The sequence below is a fragment of the Grus americana genome, chromosome 24 (genome assembly GCF_028858705.1).
Source record: "Grus americana isolate bGruAme1 chromosome 24, bGruAme1.mat, whole genome shotgun sequence".
NCBI classification, from domain to species: Eukaryota; Metazoa; Chordata; class Aves; order Gruiformes; family Gruidae; genus Grus; species Grus americana.
In genome coordinates, this window is record NC_072875.1 from 8,205,742 (window position 1) to 8,232,613 (window position 26,872).

Genomic DNA, 26,872 nt, shown 5'->3' on the forward strand with positions numbered 1-26,872 from the left:
GTACAGGGGCACGATCACGTCCCTACTCCTGCTGGCCACGCTATTCCTGATACAAGCCAGGATGCTGTTGGCCGCCTTGGACACCTGGGCACACTGCTGGCTCATGTTCAGGTGGCTGTCAACCAGCGTCCCCAGGTCCTTTTCCGCCTGGCAGCTTTCTTGCCACTCTTCCCCAAGACTGTAGCATTGCCTGTGGGTGTTGTGACCGAAGGGCAGGACCTGGCACCTGGCCTTGTCAAACCTCAGAACCTTCCTACCCTTGAGCAGATCGACACTCCCACCCAATTTGGTGTCACCTGCAAACTGACTGAGGGCGCACTCGATCCCCTCATCCAGATCATTGATAAAGATGTTAAACAAGACTGGCCCCAAGACCGAGCCCTAGGGAACGCCGCTTGTGACCAGCCACCAACTGGATTTAACTCTGTTCACCACAACTCTCTGGGCTCGGCCTTCCAGCCGGTGTTTTACCTAGCGAAGAATGCACCTGTCCAAGCCATGAGCTGCCAGGTTCTCTAGGAGAATGCTGTGGGAGACGGTGTCAAAGGCCTTACTAAAGTCCAGGTAGATAACATCCACAGCCTCTCCCTCATCCACTAACGGGTCACCTGGTCATAGAAGGAGATGGGGTTGGTCAAGCAGGACCTGCCTTTCATGAAAGGTGACCAGGTGAAGCTCGAGGCGGTAAGGCCTGGCCAGGGCTGTGCTTGGCGTGGAGGCAAGCGAGTGTGCCAGTGCCCCTGACCCGCAGGCGTCCAGCACAGCAGGCCTGGCACCCTGCAGGCAAATGGCTCCTCACGTCACAGGCCCCTCTGCAGTGCCATATCCCCCCGCCAAGGGTGCTGTGTCCCAGCGACATACCCCCATGGCTGGAGAGCTTTCCCGACACAGAAGCGCACATCACGGGTCTGCAGGAGCGAAAGCACCACAAAACCCTCCCCAGGCACCCCTGACCCACCCTGGGCCCCGCAATCCCCTCTGAATCCCTTTCCCCCCACCAGGTACCAGCCCCTGCTGATATACACCCCGGCTCTGCCCCTCCTGTGCAGCAAGGCAGGCGCACCCTCGGCGGAAGAGGATCAGGTCAGGGAATGCTGAAGGACATCGGACATCCAGAAGTGCCTGCGCACAGACGGGATGCACCCACCAGTGCTGAGGGATCTGGCTGATGGCATTGCAAGGCCGCTCTCGATAACCTTTGATGGGTCACGGTGACTGGGAGAAGTGCCAGAGCACTGGAGGAAAGCCAGCGTTGCTCCTGTCTTCAAGCAGGGCATGGAGGAGGACCCAGGGAACCAGAGGCCAGACAGCCATACCTCGAGCGGTGAAAATGGCAGGAGGATAATGGATGGAAAACACTGAGGTGGGATAGGCACAGGGTCCCTGAAAATTGTCCTGCCTGGGAAACCCTGCGAGCAGACTTTCAGGAGTGGCAGGAAATTTCCAACTGTGAAGCCAAGGTAGGAAAGGGACCCTTCCTCGGGCTGCTCACAGAGGCATCAGCGGACACAGGCAATTTGCTAAAAGCCGTTGAGAAGCTCAAGACGCTGTAGAGAGAGCTGAGGATGTCACGGTCGTCCAAAAGTCAACGGGAGCCCAAGATCATAAGAGTAAGGGAGAAAATGTTCAAAACCTCCCCACAATCTGACATAAAAGGACCCCCTGACCGACAGGAGCAAGACCCAGAACGGAGGCATTTATGCAGCCTTCAGTGAGGAACAGGATTTACGACAGGCCAGTTCAACAGGGTCCCCACACCCACCTTACAGAAACTATGGGATAATCGTGAAAGGGATTGCACTGACAGCTTGGGCGTTGGGAAGGTGCTAGATAAAATTGTCCCGCCTGCTCCTCCAGCCCCACTATTGGGAATGGTGCTGCATTAATCCAGAAAACCTCGAGAAAGGGTGTATCCATCAGGGATCACTGGGAAAGATGAGCTCCTAGTAGCCAGGATAAAACTGACCCGGCCAAACGAAAGAACGCTGTGATCCATACTGGCAGTAGGGCCCTAAAATATATTAGGTACGGATCTATTAAAACCCCAGACCGTTAGTAATCCATTGGGCACCTGGGGGGCAAACCATCAGACCCAGAAGTCCGTAGTCTCTGTAGATGAAATACTACTTTTCTGCTACAGGCAATACCTAAATTACCCAAAAGTACCTTGACTCATGTATGACAATATGATATTATTATTGGATCGAAGGGGTGGCAAGGTTCCCAGTCACGGTATTCGCGCTGGGAAAAAAACACTACTGGCTACTTACACAGCCATATTAGATACTGAGATACATCAGACACACCCTTAGAAATGCAGACCCCATTCCCTATCCTCAAAAGAATCCTAGAGCCTGCTCCTGTTCCCCAAGGAATGGCACGCTCCAGTACACTTCAGGAGACGACAACGTGCACAGCACGTCACAACTGGGTCGTGGCAGGAACAGGGCTTACAGGGAGCGTGGCAGAGTACAATCTGCGGAGCCACCCCTCGATATGCTGCCCTCACCCATTCAACACTCACCACCCTCCATCCGATTTAGAAAAGGATAACAAAGTGTGGTCTACTGATGGTTTACAGATGGATCAGCTCACAGGCAAGCGGGAGGGAAGGGCAGCCCTTCGGCCACTCTCGGACGGGACATCCAAAACCCATGAGACAGAGGGATCAGCCCAACTGACTGAGCTCCAGGCGGTAGTGCTAGGTGCCAAATGGGGTGCCAGCACAATATATACCGACTCCTGTGCGGTACGGGCTGGGGCCACTCAGTGGCTCCCATGCTGGAAAGCTGAAGGATGGAAAATTAAAGACAAAAAAATTATTAAAGAAAACAAGTCCGTGGAAAAAAAACCTAGGGGAAAAAGCTGTATTTAATAGCTCAAGTGAAGCAGGGTGATGGGAATCCCTTTGGTCAGTTGGGATCAGCTGAGTAGAAACCCCCTGCCTGCCATCCTTCTTCTTCCCCCACTCCACTACCAGTCCCGAGATGTCCTGCACTGGTGAAGCTCCTACCCTGAATTTCTGGGGCTGGCCACGCCACTTCACCAGCAGCTGTTTCTTTCCTCCTTTCCCTTTTGCTGCAATGATCTTCTCAATTTTGCAGATCTTGTCCTCGTCAGGATCCACTTTTTTATGTTCTTTGGAGTAAAATGTCCCCCCAGTTGCTCCCCGAACATAGTCTTAAGTGGTACGCAGGCACCTGCCCCCTTCTCACAGTTTCCGCTACTGTGAAAATTTCATCTGGGAACATCTGTTCATAACCTTTCTCAAATCTCTTGGGTTTTTTTAGACACCCTGATCCGGTCTCCCTTTTGGAGCAGAGGCGCAGATTCTTCAGTTTCAAACACAGCCCCACCTCCGGTTCTCCGAACCCTTGCCGAGTCTGAAGCGTTCACGTCCACAGGCCTGGCTCTGACGGCTCTGGGCAAGCTCTGCTTACAGCTCTTTATGAATTCTGACAGCACATCAATGTAGCCAAAGGTGGTGTGGGCTGTAAAACAGCTCCACACCTGGGTTTGGAGCATCCCACTCCACGACAGAGGATTTGGCTTAGTAACAAAATGGTGAACCTTACCCTGCTTTAGCAGCTTCTTTAAAAACTGGAGCAGGGAGGCAGCAGCTCTGCCAGAAACCCTCATGGCTGCCTCCTTAACATGGCACAATGTGCAGGAGCTCATCAGCATCTTTGTGGAGTACCTCATCATCAACCCCAATGCCACTTACAAGAACTTCAGGGCCAAGTGCCTGGGCACTGACAGCATATGTGCACTGGGGGGGGTTGGGGAAGGGTGGGCTGTAAGGACCCTGGGTCACCGTGCCAACCCCATGGAGAGCACAGCCACTTGGTATTTTGGGGCAACCCCCTGCTCTTAAAAATTTCTGTGACAACCTCAGCAAGACCAGGATACAAGGCTACAAGCCCCAGGAGTGCGAAATCGTGAGTCCTAGGGTGACTGGCCAAGGGGCCCAGCCCACTGCTGCCCCAACTCGTGCAGCCACTGACTCTGCTGCCATCCTCACCTCCGTGCTGGTAGCCCCCTGGCCCATATGGCTCCTAAGCCCTTGCACAGTGCTGGTGGGCAACCTCAGCAGCAGGCCTGGGTGCAGGGACACGGGTGACAGCGGGCCACACATGAGACAAACCTTCCACCCTTTTGTCTCTCCCCCCTCTCCTAACCTTGCTCTTTCTCACCTCTGGGGAGCACAAGGAGGACTTAAGAACTGGTTCATTGACCACCCTAACGCTGGGATCTGCCTGCAGTGTCTCGCTGCTGCCTACACCCCAACCGGACAGCCCACCTCAGGAGAGACTGGTGACCCTCAGAGCGCTGCACAAGCAAGGCAAGAGGCGACGCTGGAGACAATGGCATAGTGTAACTGGAGATGTCAGGGGAGTGGGGGGGACAGGCACCGGCACCACCCAGTGCTCAGCTTTCACCTCCCAGCCACAAAGTTTGTTCTTGCATAGTTTGGACAGGTCCTGGACACTGTGCAGGTAGTAGCTAATGCTCTCAGAGAACGCTGTGCTGATGGTGGAGGTGGGTCCCATCGGCACCCACTGGGGTGGATGCGATGGGGTCCCCATCCTGCCTCCCCTGCTCACCCTCCTTCCCCACTCAGCCCCCTACAGATCACAGGCTGATGGAAAACCTGGCCACTGCAGAAAAAAAGTTGTCCAACACAGAAGTCTGCCTAAAGAGGATGCAGAAGTGAGAGCACCCCAGAGACCTCTCCCCCTCCCCCCTGCCCCGCCCCAGACATCCCCATCCCTGCCAGGCCCTGCAACCTTCTGGGAATCTTTCCTTCCCTCTCCATTCCCACCCAAGGGGAAACTGTACCCGACCCCCCATATCTGAATTTACATCAGCAGACAGCCTAGCTCAAAGCATTTCTACATCAGCATCTCCTTAGGGCACGAGCAGGGCCCAGCTGCTGCATTTTAAATGCATCTATGTGCATAACCCCTACACACCAACCCCCCCACCAGCCTCCTCGTTGCACTAAATCCAGTCACTGTGTCAAAAAGCTGTGACCCACGGGGGGGACGTCTCCTTGTTGCCACCGGTGGGGCAGGGGATAGCATGTGGGGGGGGATGGGGACAACCTCGAGTGGGTGGGGAGGGCCCGGGGCAGGAGCAGAGGTGATTAATGATGGTACTGGGGGATGGGAAGGGGGAACCTCATTTTTGGTGAGAACTTTGTGCTAAACTAACCCTGAGCAGATCTGGCCCTGAGGCCACGACACCCCTGGGCCTGAGGTAATAGGGGGGGCAGCGGGGACCCCCAGGTGTGTCCCCTAGCACCAATCCTGCCCCCCAGCATGGGAGGTTTCCCAAGGCGGGGGACGACAACTGTTGACCACCCAACACATGGAAAATGGCTTCAGAAGTGCTTTGTCTGGGAAGGGGGCTGTTGCCCTGTGCTTGGAGTAACCTCCCACTCTGGTGGAGCCTCTCCCGCTCACTGCCAGGGGGGATCCAGGAGATCAGGACACAGCCGCAGCCAAGACAAGACGTGCTGGGGGTGCCTGTGGTCTGCAGCTGTAGGGGGGAGAGCTGTGACACACACACACCCCCCACCCCAATCCACAGGTGGGTGCTGGTGGTGCCCCCACCCCAGCACTGTCATGTGAGCAGCTTCCTCCGGCAGTTCTTGACGGGGCGCCCAGGCCATGGGCCTCGAGCCGCAGACAGGTCTGCCTAGGGGGGACAGATTACGGGGGAGGTGGGGGGACCTGTGTCTCCCCCACCTCTCCCTCCAGTCTCCCTTCCCCTCTTCCTCCCCCTGCAATCCCACCTCCCTTAGCCCTCTTACAGTGGGGCTAGCCCCTGGGCTGGCGCTGAGCCCTCTCTGTTGCAGGGTCTCCAGGCAGGCGCTGGGCTGGGGGGTGCTGCAAGGACCAGGGGGTCAGGTGGGGTGGGGGGATGTGGCAGGGCCCCCTGTGTCCCCTGCACTCACCTGGCCGCCTTCCTCCAGCCCCGGCAGGATGGGCGTAGATGCAGGGAGCTCCCCTGTGTGAGGAGGGGGTCAGCACAGCAGTCCCTAGCATCCCAGTGTCTCCCAGTCCACCCAGTGCCTCCCTAAAGCTCCCCCTCTAGCATCTACCACCGGTGCCCTCCCAGTTCCCCTCCCCAGGGCCTTCCAATGTCCCCCAGTAGGTCCGTTTCTCTCTCTTGCTCCCCCATGCTATGCCCCACCCCAGCACACACTCCCAGTTCCCTCCCAGTACCACGCAATGGCCCTCAGTATACCCACAACAGCACCCAAAGGTTGTACCCAGTGCCTCCCAGTATATCCCCACTGGCACCCAGTGGGTCCTTATATCCAGCCCCAGCACTGCCAGTATCCCCCCAGCAGGATCCAGTATTCCTCAATAACTCCCAGTAGGTCCCACCCAGTACCTTGATCTCCTCCACTCTGAGCTGCTGCTCTGCAGCCGGGATGTCCCTGTTGCAGCGCCAGGTAGGGTGGGGAGCCGGGAGGGCTGCAGGGGGAAGCCTCTTCTCAACCCTGTCACCCGCCTGCCCACTGAAGTGCCACTGAGTGCCCCCGCCCCCCCAGCCAGCCCCACGCCGGCAGCTCTTGGTGCTGGGTGGCCCAGAAAGGGACAGTGACTCCCTGTTGAGCCCCTCGGCCAGCCAGAGGCCCCGCTTGAGGAGGGGCTGCGAGGTGGGGCGCTCCCGAGCACCCTCACTGGGTCTGGGGCTGCCCAGCTCAGCCTGACGGGGCACGGGGGGCTCCAAGGCACTTGGGGTGCCTTCAGGGAGGTCAGGAGGTGCAGGGGGGCTGGGGGAGCCTCCAGCACTGCGACTCAATGGTGTCGCAGACTTCTCAGGGGAGCTGAAACTAAGGCCCAGCTGTTGGGGGGCAGTGAGGGTCAGCAAACCTCATCCCCATGTCCCCCACATCTCTCCTTGTCCCATACAACCCCTATACTCTCCTTCCTGCCCAGCTCGTCCCTGTATCCTCCCTGCACTCCCACGTTTGCCTATTCCCTTTGTGTCCCCCCATCAGCCCCAGGAGCCCCATGTCATTCCAACACCTCCAAGCCTCCAAAGCCCCCCACCCTCCCAACACACCCCAGACTCCACGTGGTCCCCAAGTACCTCCACTACCCACTGAGACAACCCCAGGCCTCCCTCCATCCTTTCCTGTGTCCTCCCCATGCCGCTCACAAACTACCACTCAACACCACCGGGCTCCACCATTCCCACATGGTGCCCCAAAACCCCCAGGGCTCCTCCAGCCCCCTGGCCCCTCATGCCCCCGCTGCAGCAGCCCACCTGCAGGCTCTGGAGCAGGCCAGCCAAGGGGCTGGTAGTGCCCTGGGGGGGGGGGCCCTGGCCTGGGCCCAGTGACAGTCCCAGGGGTGGCAACGTGGAGGGCAGCAATGGCCGATTCTGGAGCAGGGGGCTCAAAGCCAGTAGGTTGCCTTGGAGAGACAAGGGAGAGGCATGATGTTACCCAGGTTCCGGGGGCACCCCCTGCCCCCCAGCACACAGCATGCCCCTGGCACCCCTCATCCGAGCAGTGCTCAGGGTTGTCCCTAAGGTGCCCAGTCCCCCCGCCCCACTCACCCAGCAGCGTGGCACCAAGCAGGGAGCTGCCCAAAAGGGGCCCCAGCAGGTTGAGGTGCTCCAGGGTGCCTGCGGTGCTGTTGGGGACCCAGGCCTCCCCACACAGGGCCTCAGTAGTCGGGGGCGGGGGGCCAGTCAAGGTAGGTGCCACAGAGGGTCTGGCAAGGCTGGACTGCTGGCAAGAGGGGCTAGTTGGGGCACCCCCAAGAAATGGGGCAGAGATACCCCCAAATCTTGCTGCCATTGCAAAACCAACCAGTCCTCCTCATCCTCCTCCCATGCCCTGGAGGCAAGCACCCTCCTCCCTGGGGCAAAGACTTGCTCTCCTGGGGGCACATAAATATCTCCAACTTCCTCCCCACAGGCAGCTACTCCTCATCTAACCCAGTCTGGGTGCTAATACCTTCCACCACTCTCCTCCCTGGGGCAAACACCCTCCCTTGCCCTCATCCCAGGGGCAAACACCCCTCCTGCCAGTTCCCCTGCTACTGCACTGCAGGCAAATACGCTCCTTCCTCTTCTCCAGTGTTAATACACACCTGACACCACCCATCTGCAAGGGCAAATGCCCCCAGGTACCATCACCCTCCACCCTAGAGGGGGGAATAGCTTTACCCATCATCCCCCTCCCTTAGTAGGGGGAACCTCCCCCTCATCACCCTCTCTCCCTGCAAAGGGCAAATAACCCCCTCATCAATCTCCTCCCTAACCTGGGGCAACCCCCTCATTCCCTGGGAGCAAAGGGACTGGTCTCACGGCGGGGGGGGGGGGGGGGGGGGGGGGGGGTTGGGGGGGGTGGGGGGGGGTGGCAGGGCAGCAGGGGCAGGCTCAGGGCGGCCCAGCCCGGCAGCCAGCAGCGTGGGGTGGAGGGTGAGCAAGGCAGGCAGCGCAAAGAAGAGCAGGGGCCGGTCAGGCAGTACCATGCAGCACTTGCGGCCTGTCGCCAGTGCCTCAGGGCCCATCTCCCCTGGCCCAGGGGACAGGGTCAGCAGGGTGGAGAACAGGGTCCCTGCCAAGGACAGCAGGTCCAGGGCAAGCAGGAGGATGTCGAGGAGCAGCAGGGGCAGCGGGAGCAGGGAGGTCGCCAGCAGGGAGGGCAGACTGGGCCCCTCAAGATCCCCCCTGCAGGCTGGTGGGTGCTGGCCCAGGGCTACCGAGAAGGGGAGAGTGGCCAGGAGGAGGCATGGTGTCAAGGAGCCCCCCAGTGCCTGCTCCTGCCCCACAAAGGCTACAGGCTTGGTTGCAGGGGGCAGCAGACAACCCAGCACTGCCCCAGCACTCCCATCCACATTACTGCCAGCCCCTGGGGCCACAGCACCTTTGGAGACAGCTGGAGAAGCTGCAGCACCTGCAGGGGATGGGTCAGAGCACTGGGCTGCCACAGCCACATCTGCTGCAGGCCCATGAATGCAACTTGCCACATCCCGCCAGACCCACAGCCACATCTCACCAACCACCAGAATGAACCCACAGACAGGTCCCACCGCATCTCACAAGACCCACGGACACATCGACCACCCCCACCGCAAACCTATGGCCACATCCCACTGGGTCCCACTACATCCCACGAGATCCACAACTACATCATACCAGGTTCCACCACCCACGGCAGGGACCCACGGCCACGTCCCACTGCCTCCCACCTGGCCCCAAAGCCACAACGGGCTCTCTGGGGGCATTAACCACCCCAGTATCGCTGCCACGGCCACCCCAGGGTGGGGTCCATCCCCAGCTGATTGAGGCACATCTGCTACAGCCCTGCTCCCCACCAGCTGCCCAGCCTCACAGGCACTGCCCCACATACGTGGGCTATGGTTACGACCAGAGGCTTTTGACTGCGGGGAGGTCCCTGAGGTGGGTTCAGAAGATGCTGCCAGCTGCCCAAAGAGACCCAGGAGCTGCCCACTGCAGTCCCGGCCGGTGGGCAGGAGACCGATGCCAGGGCAGGGCAAGCCGTTGGTGACAGGCAAGGGTCCCAGGGGGAGGGTGGGCTCCCCCGGGCCTCCCCCCCCAAGACAGCTCTGAATACCCAGCAGGTTCAGCAGGGCTGCAAGAGGCTGCCCGGTCACTGGGGGGTGCATCCCCTTGGGCTCAGAGGGCACCCTGTGAGCTGCTGGGTCCTGGAGGTCAAGGCATTGGGGCCACTGGGCCTCCCTGCCCAGGACCTGCTCACCCACAAGAGAGCGCAGCATGCTGGGGAGGAGCAGGCAGGGGGGTAAAGTGCTGGGGGTGGGCACGAGGTCAGGGCTGCCCAGCTGAGTCTTGGCAGCCAAGCTCAGCAGGCTGCTGGTGGGGAAGGGGGTGCTCAGCGGTGCCAGCCCCAAAAAGCCCCTGCCCTTGGGGACAGCATCTAAGGGCACTGGCAGGTTATTGCTGCTTTGGCTGGTTAAGGCATTGCTGACAGAAGAATCGACCTTGCCTGCCTGGGGGGCACCGGTGGTGGCTGGCAGGCATGGCCCCAGCCCCCCCAGCTCTGGGCTTTCTCCAGTCCCCCCCTGTGATGGGGCTGCCCAGTCACTAGTCCTGCCTGTGGGGTGCTGGCTTTGGGTGCGTTTGGCAAGAGGCACCACAAGGGATCTGAGGGGGACTGCTGCCACATCTGGCAGGGGCAAGCGGAGGCCAAAGCAGGGGGTGGCAGGTGGGTGGCTCGTGGGGCTGCCGTTGGCCCCAGGGACGATGTCATGGGGCTGCAGAAAGGTCCCCGCGGGGGCAGATGTGGCCTCCAGGGTCTTCACCCCCAGGGGGACCCTGGGGAAGTTGCCGACAGTGCTGGGCAGGGGGACACCAGTGCTGGGGGCCGTGGCCAGGTGGCCCTTGGCTGAGAACAGCAGGCTCAGGCTGGGACCTGCAGGGAACCACAGGGACATGGGGGTCAGGCAGGCACCAGCAGGGCCTGGGCACCCATATCCCTAAACTGTGATGGATAGGGAAGGCATGGGACATGAAAGACTTGAGGGGCAAGATGTGACAGGGAAGATGGGGGAGCCCTGGGAAACATGGGGAAACCAGGAGAGCACCACGGGGACTGGGACGGGTGATGAGAACCGAGGACGTACGAGGGAGACAGGAAGGGGCTGGGACTGACAGGTATGACCAGGGGACATACAGGGTGACACGGACAAGGCAGATACACCAGCAGGAACTTGTGGGAGGATGGGCCAGGAACTAGCGTGGACAGGGGACCCCCATACCTGTGCCTGGGTGGCAGGGGCCCAGGGTGCCCTCCATACTGTGGTATAGCGTGGCCATGGCCACTGCTTTCCGGCGGTGATTGCACAGTTTCGTCATGTCTTGCTGGCCCTGGGCCCCAGGGGCTCCTCGCCCAGCCACCATTGCCCCTGGGTCGAAGTTAAACACCTGCAGGGACAGAGCAGGCTGTGAGTGGCGACTGGTCACCCCACAGGGACCCCCAGACCCACCCAGTACAGGTCAGCTGCACACCCCACTCCTGCAGGTAGAGCCATCCCTTGCACCTCTCCCGTAACCAGGGAGTGCCCCCAGTACAGCCCCCCTGCCCAGCTGCCCCTCCCTGTCCTGCACTTGACCTCCCCTCCGTACCTTGTGCGTGTTGAGTGGACACTCAAGGCCACACTTGCAGGCCCCATCAGCCAGGAGGTAGGCGCAAGTCTGCTCCAATGAGGTCAGCGTGGTGCCGCTGGGGCTGGGGAACACAGGGGGTGAGCAGGGGCCAGGGAGGGGAGCGTGGGGGGATTGGGGGCTGCTCCTACCTGATGTAGCACATGGAGCCCTCCTCCACCTTGAGCTCCCAGCCCACAGGCACAGGCCCGGCCGATGGGCACATGGGTTGCTCTGTTCCGGTAGAGTCATCACTGCTGCTCATTGTGCCCCCTCGTTGCATGAACGCCTGCACTGGGCACTGGCAGGGGAGGTCAGGCCAGGAGCAGTGGGAAAGGAGGGGGAAGCAAATGGGAGAACAGGACTTGCTAGAACAGCGGGTGCCAGGGCACTGCAGAAGGACTGGGCGAGGGGAGTTAGGGGTGCTCAGAGCCATGAGGCAGCAGCGGGGGTCCTCAGGGGGTGCCAAGCGGCCGTGGGGCAGGACCACAGGGGTCTGAAGGTGCACAGAGAAGCAGAGCAGGACTGGGGGCAGCAACTGCCCCCCCTCTTCATCAGCCCTCCCCCCACACCAGCCCCCCTATCCTGTTAATCCTGGTGTCTAGGTGGGGAGAGGAGGACAGTGACCTATAAAACGCTGTCAAGGAACCACAGCTAAAAAGCAAACAGCTGCTGCTGGCCCTAATGCCTGGTGGAGGGGAAACCGGGGGCACCAGCACTGGGGGGGGGGCGCATGCACCTCTCACCTGCTTATCCCTGCAAACATCTTGGCATCAAGGCCACGGCTGGTGGGCTGCGGCACCCGTGGCTGGTGACCCAGCGGTATCCTGCAGGTCTCTGCGTGCCAGAGAGAGTCAGCTCAGGCCTTGGGGAAGGGGCAGCACCCACGCAGGGCCCTACAGCTGGAGGGGGGGGGGGGGCAGCACCCCAAGCATCCAGACACCTCTGGAAAAGGGCCCCTGGTGTCCTGGCCCCCCACGGTACCCCCAGCCTGTGCCTTTGCTCCCTGCAGGGACACGCAGGAAGCCTTCCCCAGCACGCCCCTCCCTCCCCATGGGAGCATTTCAGGGAGGGGGGTATAGGGGTGGCGGGGTCACCGCATCCCCCAAACCCTGGGGGATGGGGTAAAAGGGGACCAAGACCCCTGCCAGGAAGATGGGGGTCACAGCCCCACAGAGCAGGTGCTGGGGGGAGGAGGGGAGCAAAGGGGCTGGCACGGAAGAGGGATGCCGTGACCCCTGCGGCGGGGCGGGGGACGAGCCCTCGCACCAGCCACGGGGTGCTGGCAGAGGGGGGGGACGGGGGAACGGGACACGTCCCCCAAGGCACAGGCCCCCGACCCCGGCCGGCGGGTGGGCGCTAGCCAGATCGGCCCGTGGGGTGCTGCGGGGCTAGGACGCCCACGCGGGTGCATGTGCAGGGGGACGCGCTGCCTACGGGCAGGGCCGGGGGGCGGGCAGGGGGCGGTGTGGCCCGTCCCGCCTGCACACACCTGCGTTCATGGCGGCGACCAGCTACGCACGGCGGCACCGGGCACCGGGCCCCCGCTCCGGCCCGGCCCCGCCAAGAAGAGGCGGGGCAGCGCGCGCACCACCCCCACGTCTGCGCACGGCGGGGGGGGGGGCGATCCCAGCGTGCCTCACGCGTGGGAGCTCTGGGAATGCCCCGGGGCTGTCCGGGGAAGCATCGGGGCCGCACCGGGGCTCTGGCCCGGGGGCCGCACCGGGACCCCGGGGCTGCACGAGGCTAATGCCGCTCACCCCAGCCACATCTCCCATCGCGGCGCTGCGGGCTCTTTAAGGCGGGGCGGGGCCGGTTTCCAGCCGTTGCATCATCCGCCCGCGTGACTCATCCCGGGGCGCGCGGCCTGCGGGGGCCGCTCCTGCCCTGTGGGCGGTGGCGCGCGCCCCCCTCGCCTACTCCCATTGGCTCGCACCGCCCCGCGCGTCACGTCGCGGTGGGCGCCCGTTGGCTGCGGCCAGCGCCAGCGTTGCGTCACACGAGGAGCCTTAAAAAGGGCGCGGGCGGCGGCGCCGCGGAGCGGAGCAAAGCGGGACGATGCGGATGAGGATGAGGCGGTGTTCGGGCGGGAGTTGCGGGGAGCCGGGGCCGCCCAGGAAGGTGCGCCGGGAGCTGCCGGGGTAGACACCGGGGATCCGGCCTCGAGTGCGGCCGAGGTGGGGGAGGAGACGGAGATGTTCCGTCCGGTCCTGGGAGGGACTCCGGGGCGCCCGGGGAGTGGGGTGCCCGCAGGCTGCCCTCGCGGGAGAGTAGCCCTTGGGGCGCACCAGCACCCCCCGCCCCACCAGCGTGAGGCAGGTGGGGCGCTGCGCCCGGTACATCGCCTATCCCCGAGCCGGCGGCAGCCCCGGAAGCGGGGTGGGAGCTCCGAGCCCCTGGGGAACCCTCCACCCGCACGCGGTGTAGGTGCGGGTGAAGTCTGACCCTGCCCTTCTCCCTCCTCAGGCATCCAGGAGAAAGTGCGTCCTTGTTGACCATCACACCTGAAAGCGGGTAAGGGGGGGCGGCACCCTAGGGCTGCCGGGACCAGCCCCCGGCAGGGAGCAACGCCCCGGAGCTGAGGGTCCTGGCCCGACTTGCTCATCCCCTCCTCTCCCCACCTCCTACAGCCCTGCACTGGCCCAGAGGTGACCATGGCAGCCGAGGGGCTGCCTACGGGGGGACCTGTCAGCACACTGCCCAGCTGGGAGCTGGAGGCCTGGTACCAGGACCTGCAGGAGGTGCTGGCAGCAGCAGAGCCCAGTGGACCCTCCCTACCCTGGGGGGCTGACCAGGTGAGGGGCCAGCAACACCTCTGTTGGGGAGGGGGGGGAGCTGGGCAGGGGGCACTCATCACCTGGGGGTGGCTCTTCCTCTCTTCCTGCAGGCTCCGCTGTGGGGCATGGAGGGGGCTGGCTGTAGTCCAGAGGGCTGCGAGCTGGATGCAGCCCTGGCCGCTGAGCTGTTGGAGCTGCTGGGGCCAGAGAGCACAGCCAGCACAGAGCCAGCGGGACCACCAGGCTTGGCCTCCAGCAGGAGCTCCCCAGCCCGGCTGGGCACAGAGGAGGATGAGGCAGGGGCAGCTGCAGGCCATGGGGTGAAGAGAAAGAGGCACAGTGGCATGGCGGCAAGCAGGGAGCTAGCCAAGCGATGGGAGTGGGCCAATGAGCAGCGGGTGCTGGAGCTGACGTCCCACAACGAGCAGCTCCGGGAAGAGATCCGGCGGCTCAGCGTGGAGGTGGAACGCACGCGGGCAGCCCTTATCGACCGCATTGTGAACCTCCGACGGGCTTAAGCACTGATACTGCCCTACAGCCAGTGGGGCAAGGACTCTGCTGACCTTGTGGACCTGGGGGGCAGCCATGAACTGGAGCGGCACTGCCCTGCTGGCACAGACTAATGCTGTGGGGAGGGTGCTGCTTCCATACATGATTTGTACAGTTTTTGCATTTTATTACACCCATATAACCACTAGCCAGCATAGCCCTGTCTGGTCTCTACAGAGGACCCAGCTGCTACTTCTTCCGCTTCCCCTTGGACGCAGGGACTTCAGGGCTTTTGCCCTCTGCTAGTGCCAGTTGCTTCTTCAGCTCTAGTAGCTTGGCCACCTCTGTGTCGACCTGTGTCTTCTCTGCCTTGTTGGCCTTCAGCTGCCGCACGTGGTTGCCCTGGGGCAGGCAAGGGGGGTGATAAGGGCTTGGGGGGGTTAAGGGCAAGACAGAGTCAGTTTCCCCCACCACTCACCTGCTTGGCCACCTCTTCTGTCAGCTCCTGGATCAGCTGGGGGTCACTGGGAGCCACGATGGTTGCTGGGGCTGGAGGGAGTTCTGAGGCTGGAGGGGACTGTTTGGCCTGTGGAAGGACAGAAATAGGTGTGAGCCACGGTCCCAGCCCCCAGGGGCATTGCTCTGCACCCATCCACACCCCCTCATGCTGGCAAGGGGCAGGTTGCTGCAGCACCCCTGAGGCAGTGCTGGGGAGTTACCTGAGGCTCTACAGCAAGATCTTCAGGCTGGGAAAGGAGAGACAGCAAGTGAGGAGAGACAGAAAGCAGAGGTGGAGAGGCCAGGAGGAGCTGCAGGGGCACCGCAGCCCCCACTCACCTGCCCTCCACCGAAGCGCTTGCGAAGGGCTTCAATCTGGTCGTTCTCCACCTTCTGGAAAAGGGGGCTCACCTGAAGCCAGGAAGAAGAGGGGTTACCCCTGCAGGGCCAGCACCCCAATCCCACCCACACACTGCCTGGGGGGGGCAGAGCCTGCCCTCCCTTCCCCCCCCCCCCACCCCGCCACCTACAGTGCCCACACGATGGCCGGGGGGCAGGGTGCAGGTGAAGTCGTGGCTCAGGATGAAGCAGTCCAGGGGGATGCAGAGCTGCCCCCTGGATGGCCAGGCTGACACTGGGCATGTAGGGCTGTAACATGACAGCCAGCATGGAAGCCATGTTCACTGCCACACCAGTCACTGTGCCTGCACGCTGCCTGCGGGGCAGGAAAGCCTCCGTCAATGCCAGCTCCCAGCCTTGCTTCCCCTCTGCCCCACCCCTCCCATCCTTTCTTACCTGTCTTTTTCATCCCCCTTGATCCACTTCCAGGGCTCATTCACCTGGATGTACTGATTGCCATGGCGAGAGATGCTAAGGATACATCTCAGGGCATCACGGATGCTGGGAGAGGATAAGGGGGGGGCTGAGTGCCTGCTGTAGGTCAGGTCTCTGCCCTCCCACCCTCATAAGAATTGTGCCCTGGTCCAGCCCTGGGGTTTCAGCTACCCACCGGACTTTCTCCAGCAGCTGGTGGTACTGGTGCAGCTCCAGGGTGACATGGGCCAAGAGCCGCTTGTCCTCTGGTGTCAGGACCATGTTGGGGACAGTGCCACCAAAGAACTTGCACACAAACATGCCAGCTCTGGGGACAGAGGTGGAGCAGGCGTGAGCACAGCCTGGCAACAGAGATAGCTCCTGCCACCCCCAGGCTGTCCTAGAACCTGTTGATGAAGTTGCCCAGGTTGTTCAGCAGCTCCGAGTTGTTCTTGACCATGAGGTCGCTCCAGGAGAAGGCACTGTCCTGCCCTTCGGGCCGCAGGTACAGCAGGTAGAAGCGCCAGATGTCCGCAGGGATGCCTGTGTCCTTGGCCATGTCCCCAAACACTCCTACACCTCGGCTCTTGGAAAACTTCCCATCCTCATAGTTCAGGTACTCTGGGGAGGGCAGAAGAGACCCTACCATGGGGCCCAAGCATGGATCCAGTCCTCTCCCAGGCATGGAACAGCCCCACAACACAAACAAACGCTGTCAAAGCGCTTACAGGCTCACGCTGAGCTCAAAGGGGCTTCCAAGTCAAGGAGAGCAAATGCAATTTTGTGCCCGTGCAGGACAGACTGCACTGTTCCCTGTACTGAGGGAAAGCAGGGAAGTGTGGGGACTACCCCCAATCCCTGGTGACCCCCCAGTACCTGTAGCAATGAGGTGGTTCACCAGGGTGTAGTTGCCATCAGCACCCAGGAGCGAGCAGGGGAATATGACACTGTGGAATGGGACATTGTCCTTGGCCATGAAGTTGTAGAGCTCAACCTGATAGTGGAGGGAGGTAGGGGGGGAACATCAGTGGACCTTGGTATCCAGCTCTGTTCCTACATCCACCCTGCAGCAGTACCAGGCTCCTACCTGCTGTGGGTTCTTCCACCACCTCTCCCACTGGTCAGTGTAGTTGGCCGTAATGGACAAGTAGCCAATGGGAGCATCAAACCACACGTAAAAAACCTGGGGGGAAAGTAAAACATGAGCAGGGGACTCCCAGGCAGGGCACCTAGGGACAGCCGCTGCAACTGAGGGTAAAGGTGGAACCCACCTTGTCACGGAAGCCATCAAGGGGCACAGGCGTGCCCCACTTCAGGTCACGGGTGATGCAGCGGGGTTTGAGCCCATCCCGTATCCAGGAGCGAGTGATGTAGCGAGCGTTGGCTGTCCAGTTCCCTGTGGCCCAGGACTGCTCCAGCCAGGGCTCCAGCTGTTCCTCCAGCTGTGGGGGAACATATGGGGATGGTCAGTGGTACCGGGGGTACCCCATCCCTTCCCCACTTCCCCAGGGATGAAGCTCACCTTGGGTAGGTCCAGGAAGAGATGCTTGGTGGGTTTCACCACAGGGACACCCCTGCAGAGCTTGCACTGTGGATTCTGTCGTGAGGAAAAACACAGGTTGGAGGAAGCCCAGGACAAGGCTGGGGGTCCCAGGCAGAGCAGGGCAGGGTGAAGGGGCAGGCCTTCCCTATCCATCACAGTTTAGGGATATGGGTGCCCAGGCCCTGCCGATGCCTGCTTGACCCCCATCCCAGAGGGATCCTGTCCCACCTTCAGTTCCACAGCATTGATAAGTTTGCCACATTTATCACATTGGTCCCCCGGGCCTCCTCATAGCTGCAGAAGGGGCAGGTGCCCTCCACAAAGCGGTCAGCCAGGAAACGCTGGCAGTCCTCACATCGCAGCTGTTCCACAGTGTCTTCCAGCAGGAAACCACGGGCCAGCAGGCGCTGGAAGATGTCCTGGGCAATCCTGGGACAGGAGAAGAAGGGATTAGCCAGAGAACCCTGGAGAGCCATAGAGCACCCTCAGCCAGGCGTGCTGGGGTTCCCCCCAACACTCCCCAGCACCAGTCCCTCCGTGTGAGCCCCTGGGGGATGCAGCTGCTCACATGGTCTGGTATGGTGTGGTGGTGCGTCCAAAGTAGTCAAAGGAGATGTTGAACCAGCGGTAGATGTCAGCATGAATGGCATTGTACTTGTTGCAGATCTCCTGGGGCATCAGCCCCTCTTCCACCGCCTTGGTCTCAGTGGCTGTGCCGTACTCGTCTGTGCCACACACGTACAGCGTGTTCCAGTTCCGCAGGCGACAGTACCTGTAGGCCTGTGACACCCATGCAGTTGCTGAGGGCAGTACAGCCCCCTACTATGATCCCGCAGCCCCAGGGAGCTTTCCTGCAGCCATATCTCACCTGGCAAAGGTGTCAGCACTGAGGACGCAGCCAATGATGTTGCCGAGGTGGGGCACGTTGTTCACGTAGGGCAGAGCACTGGTGATCAGGATATTCCTCATGCCCTCCACAGGCAGCCTGGCACAGACAGGGGCAGTCAGGGCAGGCACTAAGAGCAACGGGGCCACCCCAACCCAGAACAATGTGGCATCAGCCTGGAAGCCCCTGTCAGGCCCCTTGGGGAGGTTTGGGACAACCACCCCTAGTGTCATCTTGGGACTCACACAGGTTTCTGAGGCTGCCAGGGTTTGGGCAGTACTGCGGCACCGCGGGCCCAGGCATCTGCAGCAGCTGTGATTTCCTCCTCCGTCAGAACACGCTCAGAACCTTCTTCCTCCTGCAGGGGAGGCTGGGCCCAGTGAGGGTCTGCGTGCCTGTCACCACCAGCCCCTCAGGAGCCCATCCCTGGGCCAGGGCTGAGCAGGGGGCCAGGGCTGCACCTCAGGCTCATTACTGGTGGCTCTCTCCATGGCCAGGGAGGGCAGAGGCTGCTTCTGCAGGTAGGACTTGAACTCCAGCAGTGCCTTGGGCGTCAGAACAGAGTCAGCAGCTTTCCTGCAGACCTCCAAGAGCGTCATGCTCTGGAACCAGGTCCTCAGCGCCTGCAGCTCACCTTGGGGAGGGAGAGAGAGAACACAAGAGCGAGCAGCGTGATTCTTACAGCCATAGGAACACAAAGGGTCCCCCTTGGCACCCCTATTTCGCTCTTACTTGGCAGGCTGGTCTGATCCTGGAGGACAGGGAACAAGGTACCCCACACAACCACATCAGCCACCGACTTGGTGTCCTGGGCCAGAGAAGCAGAGTCAGGCCTTGAGGCAGTCCCAGCCCAGGTGCAGGGCTCTGCCTCATGGCTGGCAGCAGCGAGCTCAGCTCTCCAGGGAGAAGGGCCCACCCCAGCAGTCTGCCCCAGGAAGCAGGGCTCCCCCCACCCCACGGTTCCACTCACCCCAGCGAGGTAGGCAGTGCCTCTCCTGGACAAGTTCTGCTCTATGTGGGCCAGCAACTTCCCCAGGGCCTCCACTGCCTCCAGCCCCTTCTTGCCGTGCACCAGCTGAGTGTACAGGGCCGCCGCAGCAGCAGGCTGGGAGCCGGCAGAGACAAGAGGTCAGGGAGGCCGGGTGGCACGGGAGGGGTGGAGGCTGCCGCACCCCTGGGGCACCCACCTGCAGCTCAGTGGCGTCCCACTCCAGCCACTGGTTGGTGAGGTCGGTGGGTTCCTCGCCGCGGGCCAGGAAGAAGAACCTGGAGGAGGTTGAGGAGGGGAGCGGAACTGGAGGCTGCGGGGCCGCCCCCCGCCCGGCACTCGGTACTTACTGGCAGATGGCGTTGGGGGAAAACAGGACCGTGCCGCTGTCCAGCTCCAGCGCGCGCACCCACGGGGAAATCAGCGGGGCGAGGGGCCGCTCTGCAGGGGACAGCGGGCCCGTCAGGACTGGCGGCCTCCGCCGAGGGGCGAGGATCACCGGGGCCGGTGCTAGCGAGTCCCTGCCGGGGAGGGGAGCAGCCGCCGTCACAGCGCCGGTCTCACCTAAGGGTCCGCCCCAGACAAGCCGCCCCGGCAGCCGCCACCACCTTCAGCGCGGCGGGGCCGCTCGCCGCCACCCGCAACCGCATCGCCGCGCGCTGATGCAACGGGGCCGCGCGCGGGGCACGCCGGGACCGGCCGGCCCGCCGCCGCACTACGGCCCCCACAATGCACCGCGGCGGCAGCACCCAACTCTCGCGAGAGCGCCGGGCCGCGCGGTCGCTATGGCGACACGGGTGCCGGCCCGCCGGGTTGCCATGGCCACTGCCGCCACCGCCCGCAGCATCCTGCACTCCCGCCGCGGAATGGGGCCGTGATGTTGTAATAAGTAATTGGAGGTAATGTGGTGATCGAAATGGGTTAGATGAGAAAAAGCAATCTTTCTGCACCATTCTGCACCAGAGAACATCCTGTTTGGCGAGGCTTAACCAAAATGTTGCAAAGTGCAGTGCTGTGTTACTATGACAACTTGTATCTCTGTAACAAACTACCCAGACTTGAAGGAGCCACGATAACGGAAGAAGCAGAAAGGCGCGAAATCAACCTATAAAGGGGGCTGCTTAGCTTGTTTGAATTCGCGAGCCCTTGGCAGAGCCGCGGCTCCCCGGCCGCCCAGCGCTGCTTTTGCTTTTCTACCTTAATAAATACAGATTGAATTTACTTTGGACTCTATTTGTCTCAATTCAACTATAACAAATTTGGTGCCGTGACTCGGATCCAGATAGCCGACTCGGACTTCAACTCTGGGAGGGTGCCCCATCCTCGGATGGTCCCGGAGGAGATTCCGACTTAGCTCACCTGGATTTTCCGAACTGAGATAGGAAAGCAAAAAAAAAAAAAAAAAAAAGGAGAGAAAAGAAAAGAGATACTGCATGTCCCCGTAATTTTTGTGCACGAAGAGACGGATGAAGACTCGGGAATGAGTAAGTATATTGCAGTTCCGTTTGGTCGGGGTTTGGGTACCCGGAGTGCGAGTGACTGAGACGTCCACTGGGCTTAGTAGTCCACCAGGCGAAGTGAGTGTGGACCTCCTAATAGTGCGGTTCCCATCGTCCGCGAGGGCGTGGGCCACGAACGGAGGGAAGCGAGTGAATTTTGAGTGAGAGAAGGCACTTTCGGAAGATGGGACAGAGAAGACTTCTGGTTCCATGCAGGAGATACGGGGTGGGGGTGGGCTCCCTGACATACCCCAAGATAGCCCGTTAGGCCCAATGATTCGATATTGGGATGGTCCCCCTTCTCAAAAAGGGAAGTCTTTCCCCTTCTCGAAAAGGGAAGTCTAGGAAGATAATATTGGGATGATACCCCTTCTCGAGAAGGGAAGCCTAGGAAGAAAATGGTCCATTATTGTATGAAAGTATGGGAAGGAAAACAGATAAGAAAAGATTTATATTGGCCAATTTATGGATCTTTGGAGGATTGGATATGTCGACAATTAAATATATATGTTAACAACAAACGAACATTTAATAAGGAGGAGAATGAATATGCCTTTTTATGGATTCTGGGCATGGCTCAGACCGCTAATTTGTTTAAGAAAAGGTGGGATATAGACGAACCTCCAGCGTCTCCCCCACCCTATGTTCCCCCTCCTCCGCTACCACAAGAACTTGAGCAGGATTTCCCTCCAACAGCACCCCCAGACCCTGGGGAAGATGCTCCTCCTTCTAATCGAATAATAACTAGAAGTCAAACTAGAGAAAGAAGAGAGGAAAATTTATTGTATCCGTTAAGGGAAACCGCTATGGGGGGGGGGGGGGGGCGCAACCTGGAGTTGGATTTGTATCTGTACCTCTCAGCTCTGGGGATGTGAGGGAATTTAAGAAAGAAATGGGACACTTGTTAGAGGACCCATTAGGGGTAGCAGAACGTTTTGATCAATTCCTCGGACCTAACATTTATACTTGGGACGAGATGGAGTCTATTTTGAAGATCTTGTTCACAAATGAAGAGCGAGGGATGATTAAAACGGCAGGCATGAGACATTGGGATCAGAGGCATCAGCATGGTCCCGCCGGAGATGTAAAATGGCCCCTACAGCGGCCCAATTGGGACAATCAAGACCCTGCACATAGAAATAACATGGTTGATCTCCGGAATATGATAATTCTATGATAATCCGGAATATGATAATTAGTCTAATCCCCTGATTAGAGATTCTGTAGCCAGAGGGCAAAATATTGATAAGGCCTTTAATGAACAACAGAAGAAAGATGAAATCCCCACCGAATGGCTGGAGAGATTGAGAAAGAGTTTGCAGCTATATTCTGGGTTAGACCCCGATAGCCAAGTGGGTCAAGCCCTGCTGAAAACTCGATTTGTAGCTAAATCTTGGATGTATATAAGGAAAAAGTTACAGAAAATAGAAGATTAGCAGGTTTATTGTCGCAAAAAGGGACATCTGCAGAGGAATTGTCGGAAAAGAATGCAGGATGAGGAGATTTTTAAGGAAGATTAGGGGGTCAGGGGCTCTATTTGTTGGGGACCCCTTGATAAAATTGAAATTAGGTCCTCAGCATGAAGTGTTCGAGTTCCTCGTGGACTCGGGCGCCGAAAGGTCAACCATCCAAAAGTTACCATCTGGATGTGTTGAATCAAAGGATAAACTCCAAGTAATTGGTGCAAAGGGGGAACCTTTCAAGGTACCCCTGATAAGAAATGTAGCAATAGAAGCCCCCAATAAATATGGAATGGGAACATTTTTACTGGTCCCAGAAGCTGAGTATAATCTTTTGGGACGAGATCTGATGGTGGAATTAGGAATCAATTTGGAAGTAGATCAGGAGAAATTGAAAGTAAGATTATGCTTATTAACTGCGGAAGATAAAGCCAAAATTAATCCAGAAACTTGGTATAGCCCAGGATTGGTGAGAAAATTAAATATCAAACCGATCACGATCTCTATAAAAGACCCAGACCAGCCAATTAGGATAAAACAGTATCCCATCTCCAGAGAAGGGAGAGAAGGGTTACAGCCAATAATTGAGAGGCTTTTGGCCCAAGGACTTTTAGCCCATATTGCCCATAAAGAAGCCAGATGGGTCCTATCGCTTAGTACAAGATCTGAGAGCTATAAACAAACGTACCATTACCCGGTTTCCTGTGGTAGCTAACCCGCACACTATACTTAATCGGTTAAGTCCAGACTATAAATGGTCTAGTGTTATAGATTTAAAGGATGCTTTTTGGGCCTGTCCCTTAGAAAAAGAATGTAGAGACTATTTTGCTTTCGAGTGGGAGGACCCCAAGACCCATAGAAAACAACAATTACAATATGTGGACGATTTATTGATTGCTGGAAAAACCCAAGAAGAGGTCAGAGATGAAAGCATCAAATTATTGAACTTTTTAGGCCTTAAGGGGATTGAAGGTCTCTAAGTCCAAATTGCAGTTTACTGAAGAAGAGGTAAAAATATTTGGGGCATTGGCTCACGAAGGGACACAAGAAATTAGATCCTGAAAGAGTGAAAGGAATTTTGTCTCTAACAGCGCCCACTAATAAAAGACAGATAAGACAGTTATTGGGCGACAGTGGATAGAAAATTACAGCAGTAAGATAAAATTTTTGTATGAAAAACTAACTAAGAACAGGTTAGTAAAATGGACCCCTGAAGATGAGGAGCATTGGGAAAACATGAAAAGAGACCTGGTAAAAGCACCTGTCCTCAGTTTACCCGATATCCGTAAAAAAAACGGGACAGCCTATGGGGTCCTGACCCAAGGGTGGGCAGGACAGAGAAAGCCTGTAGGATATTATTCTAAAATACTGGATCCTGTAAGCTGCAGGTGGCCCACTTGCTTACAAGCAATAGTGGCCACTGCGTTATTGGTAGAAGAGGTTGGAAAGGTCACCTTGGGAAGTGAACTAAAGTAAGTTTGCTCATGTGTATGCTGCTCTTTGCTTCTGCGAGGTTGTTTCCCTAACTGCTTTATCAGCTCCCTGAGATAAAGGGGAAGGTGTGTGTCCCTCCTAACTCCTCTGCTCTCCCAGGATAGGTCAGGGAGAGAGACACATCCTTGTTGCCATGGCTGAGCACACTGGTCTCCTGCAGTCTTGCGCTGGTTTTGCAGGAGCTCTGCGTGTGGCTGGATGTCTCTTACCCCTCCTGTGTCCCAGCCTGCTTCGAAATCAGCCTGCTTTAGCTACATTAAGGTGGCTGATTTTGACTGAAGTGGATTAGGGATTGTTCAGGAGAGTGGCGGGAGCTCCAGCAGAAGTGCTGTTACAAGGAACTGCCTTAACTGGTAGTAAGGTATACACCCCCCATAACATTCGAGGAGTCTGATACGGAGAGAAATTATTTGTGGATGGCTCCTCACGAGTGCTTGAAGGACAACGGAAATTGGGATATGCTATTGTGGATGGGTGCACCTGTCAGATAAAAGAATCAGGACCATTAAGTAAAGCTTGGTCCGCACAAGCGTGTGAGTTATACGCCATACTGAGAGGATTAAAACTTTTGTAGAATAAAATTGGAACCATTTATACAGATTCAAAATATGCCTTTGGGTGGTACATACTTTTGGAAAAATTTGGGAGGAGAGAGGCTTAATTAACACCCAGGGGAAAGGATTAGTCCATGAAAAACTAATCCAAGAGGTATTAAAGGCTTTAAGGGGTCCACTAAAGATAGCTATAGTCCATGTAAAGGGACATCAGAAGGGACTAACCCACACAGTAAGAGGAAAAATAGATAAGGCTTTCACTCTCCAGGAATTGTATAAACTAAAACAAATTGGAGCAAAAAGAGATAGTGATAAATGGCTGCTACCAAATGGCAGAGAAATTCTTCCAAAGGGATTAGCTAGGGGAATACTGAATAAATTACACCATAAAAACCATTGGGGAATTCAGGCTTTAGTAGATCAGTTCGAAACAAACTATGCCTGTGTTGGAATATACGGTATAGCTAAAAGGATTTTAGAGGGATGTTTAACCTGTCACAAAGTGAATAAACGACAGCTTAGGGAAAAGGTTCAAGGGGGTCGTGAACTGGCTAAAAGACCCTTTGAGAAAATACAGGTGGATTTTACTGAATTGCCGAAGGTTGGGAGATATCAGTATTTATTAGTCTTGGTTGATCACCTTATGCACTTTGTAGAAGCCTTTCCAGTGGTAAGGGCTACTGCAAAGACAGTTATTAAAATTCTCTTGGAAGAAATTATTCCAAGGTATGGAACTATTACGGTAATTGACTCAGACCGAGGCCCACATTTTACGTCCAAAATAATTAAAGAGACAACTGAATTGTTCGGTACAAAATGGGAATACCATACTCCCTGGCACCCACAGAGTTCCGGGAAAGTGAAAAGAATGAATGGGGAAATAAAGAAACGCCTAACCAAACTTATGGTGGAAACAAAATTGAATTGGGTTAAATGTCTATCGCTGACCTTGCTTTACATTAGAACTCAACCAAGGACAGATACTGGTATATCCCCCTTTGAAATGTTGTATGGGATGCCTTATGACTTTGGATTATTAGTAGAGCACCCGAAGGTCGAGGATAAAATTTTAACAGAATATATTTTAGAACTGACAAAAAGGAGACAAGAACTAAGAAAGAAAGGTTTCGTAGTACAAAGACCTCCCTTGGACATTTCCATACACTGAATCCAGCCTGGAGACCAGGTACTAATCAAAACCTGGAAAGAAGCCTCCCTGACGCCTCGTTGGGAAGGACCCTTTGTTGTTTTACTTACCACAGATACAGCTGTACGGACAGCGGAAAAAGGGTGGACTCATGCCAGCAGAATTAAGGGACCTATCTTCCCAGAAAGGTGGACTGTAACGTCAGAACCAGGAGACCTACCGGTAAATGAACCACTCCAGATCAGTGGTTCCAAATACACTACGAGAGGTCACCTTGAAGTGAAGAAAGGATACCTGACCAAACGGGGGAGGGTGGACTATACAAACTAATAGGAACCCCTCAGGTTTTTCCCTTTTGTTGTGAAATTAGATCTCCGGGGAATACCCTGCTTGAAACACCCTACTTCCAGGCATTTATGTTGGGTTGTTTGCCAATGTTTAAATTGTAAATGGTCCTGTGTTTCATTTAAGAGACAACCTTATTGTACAGTGTGCTATAAGATTCGCCTGGAAATGGGCCCAACAACCAAACAGGTGGAAATATATTTGAGAGATAACTCACTCTAAATTATTAACAGGATAACAGCTAAATTCCCCTGAAGACTACCTGCTGCTGCCGAGAAGATATTAATATCCCGTTGCTCTCTGCTAAAGAGTAGACGAGGAAGGCAGAGAGGTACTGAACTGTGGGGACAATGAAAGTTGTTATCCTATTGATAGTCAGAATTGGAGATGAAAATTATACCAAGCAAGGATCCTGAATTGGACGTGGCCTGTGAAGTGTTGTCTAGATTTGATCAACAAATTACTTATAAATAGAAAAAGGGGGGATTGTAATAAGTAATTGGAGGTAATGTGGTGATCGAAATGGGTTAGATGAGAAAAAGCAATCTTTCTGCACCATTCTGCACCAGAGAACATCCTGTTTGGCGAGGCTTAACCAAAATGTTGCAAAGTGCAGTGCTGTGTTACTATGACAACTTGTATCTCTGTAACAAACTACCCAGACTTGAAGGAGCCACGATAACGGAAGAAGCAGAAAGGCGCGAAATCAACCTATAAAGGGGGCTGCTTAGCTTGTTTGAATTCGCGAGCCCTTGGCAGAGCCGCGGCTCCCCGGCCGCCCAGCGCTGCTTTTGCTTTTCTACCTTAATAAATACAGATTGAATTTACTTTGGACTCTATTTGTCTCAATTCAACTATAACAATGTCACGGCACGGTGCCGAAGCTGGCGCTCCACGTCACGCGATCCCCCCACGACTCCCCTGTGTCGCGCAGCCCTCCCCCCTTTCTTCAGGACGTGGACCCAGAGGTGGACCGGAGCGGACCCCCGCCCCTCCCCGCACTGCCTCCCGGAGCCGCGGGCGGGGACCCAGGCGTCCTGCCCCCCCCCCCCCCCGGTCCCGGAACACCCCCCAATACCGCCCGCAGTGCCCCCCCCCCCCTCCTTCCCCCTCCTGCGGGACCCCGGCGTCCGAATGCTCGCTCTCGCTTTCCCACCGGGACACTCCCCCTTCCCCCCGGGAGCCGGGAGGATCCCCCGCCCCCCGTCCCGCCCCGCAGCGGGGC

General features: G+C 57.8%; 3 protein-coding genes across 9 annotated transcripts; 1 reads left to right on the plus strand and 2 right to left on the minus strand.

Annotated features, from left to right (window-relative positions):
• Nucleotides 1-4,752: 4,752 nt before the first annotated feature.
• LOC129196041 (methyl-CpG-binding domain protein 6-like) lies at nt 4,753-12,746 on the minus strand. 6 transcript variants are annotated; one of them, XM_054802847.1, is made up of 10 exons: nt 12,647-12,746; nt 11,901-11,991; nt 11,307-11,455; nt 11,137-11,239; nt 10,770-10,935; nt 9,383-10,423; nt 7,285-7,433; nt 5,960-6,012; nt 5,816-5,891; nt 5,499-5,700 (listed from the first exon to the last, which is right to left on the minus strand). In XM_054802847.1, exons 3-10 carry the CDS (start codon nt 11,435-11,437, stop codon nt 5,626-5,628), a joined length of 1,794 nt encoding a protein of 597 aa, XP_054658822.1. In that variant the 5' UTR covers nt 11,438-11,455; nt 11,901-11,991; nt 12,647-12,746; the 3' UTR covers nt 5,499-5,625. The 6 variants fall into 6 exon arrangements, 4 of the variants coding, with proteins under 4 accessions (XP_054658821.1, XP_054658822.1, XP_054658825.1 ...); XM_054802846.1 differs by lacking the exon at nt 5,816-5,891 and having other exon boundaries at nt 4,753-5,700; nt 12,647-12,745; XR_008574024.1 differs by lacking the exon at nt 5,816-5,891 and having other exon boundaries at nt 5,642-5,700; nt 6,403-7,433; nt 12,647-12,745.
• Nucleotides 12,747-13,136: 390 nt separating this feature from the next.
• Nucleotides 13,137-14,628, plus strand: LOC129196043 (DNA damage-inducible transcript 3 protein-like). Of its 2 annotated transcripts, none has more exons than XM_054802852.1 (4): nt 13,137-13,275; nt 13,621-13,668; nt 13,785-13,949; nt 14,042-14,628. In XM_054802852.1, exons 3-4 carry the CDS (start codon nt 13,809-13,811, stop codon nt 14,447-14,449), a joined length of 549 nt encoding a protein of 182 aa, XP_054658827.1. In that variant the 5' UTR covers nt 13,137-13,275; nt 13,621-13,668; nt 13,785-13,808; the 3' UTR covers nt 14,450-14,628. The 2 variants fall into 2 exon arrangements, with proteins under 2 accessions (XP_054658827.1, XP_054658828.1); XM_054802853.1 differs by having other exon boundaries at nt 13,211-13,331.
• On the minus strand, nt 14,628-19,798 carry LOC129196040 (methionine--tRNA ligase, cytoplasmic-like). The gene is given in 25 exon segments (XM_054802845.1): nt 14,628-14,822; nt 14,899-15,006; nt 15,140-15,166; nt 15,258-15,329; nt 15,449-15,512; nt 15,514-15,633; nt 15,714-15,818; nt 15,928-16,059; nt 16,139-16,352; nt 16,608-16,725; nt 16,819-16,914; nt 17,003-17,173; nt 17,254-17,328; nt 17,503-17,555; nt 17,558-17,703; nt 17,843-18,046; nt 18,143-18,259; nt 18,406-18,518; nt 18,622-18,794; nt 18,893-18,968; nt 19,131-19,265; nt 19,348-19,426; nt 19,499-19,589; nt 19,713-19,738; nt 19,740-19,798. Coding segments are annotated over 25 exon segments (2,727 nt in total). The 3' UTR covers nt 14,628-14,669.
• Nucleotides 19,799-26,872: the final 7,074 nt, after the last annotated feature.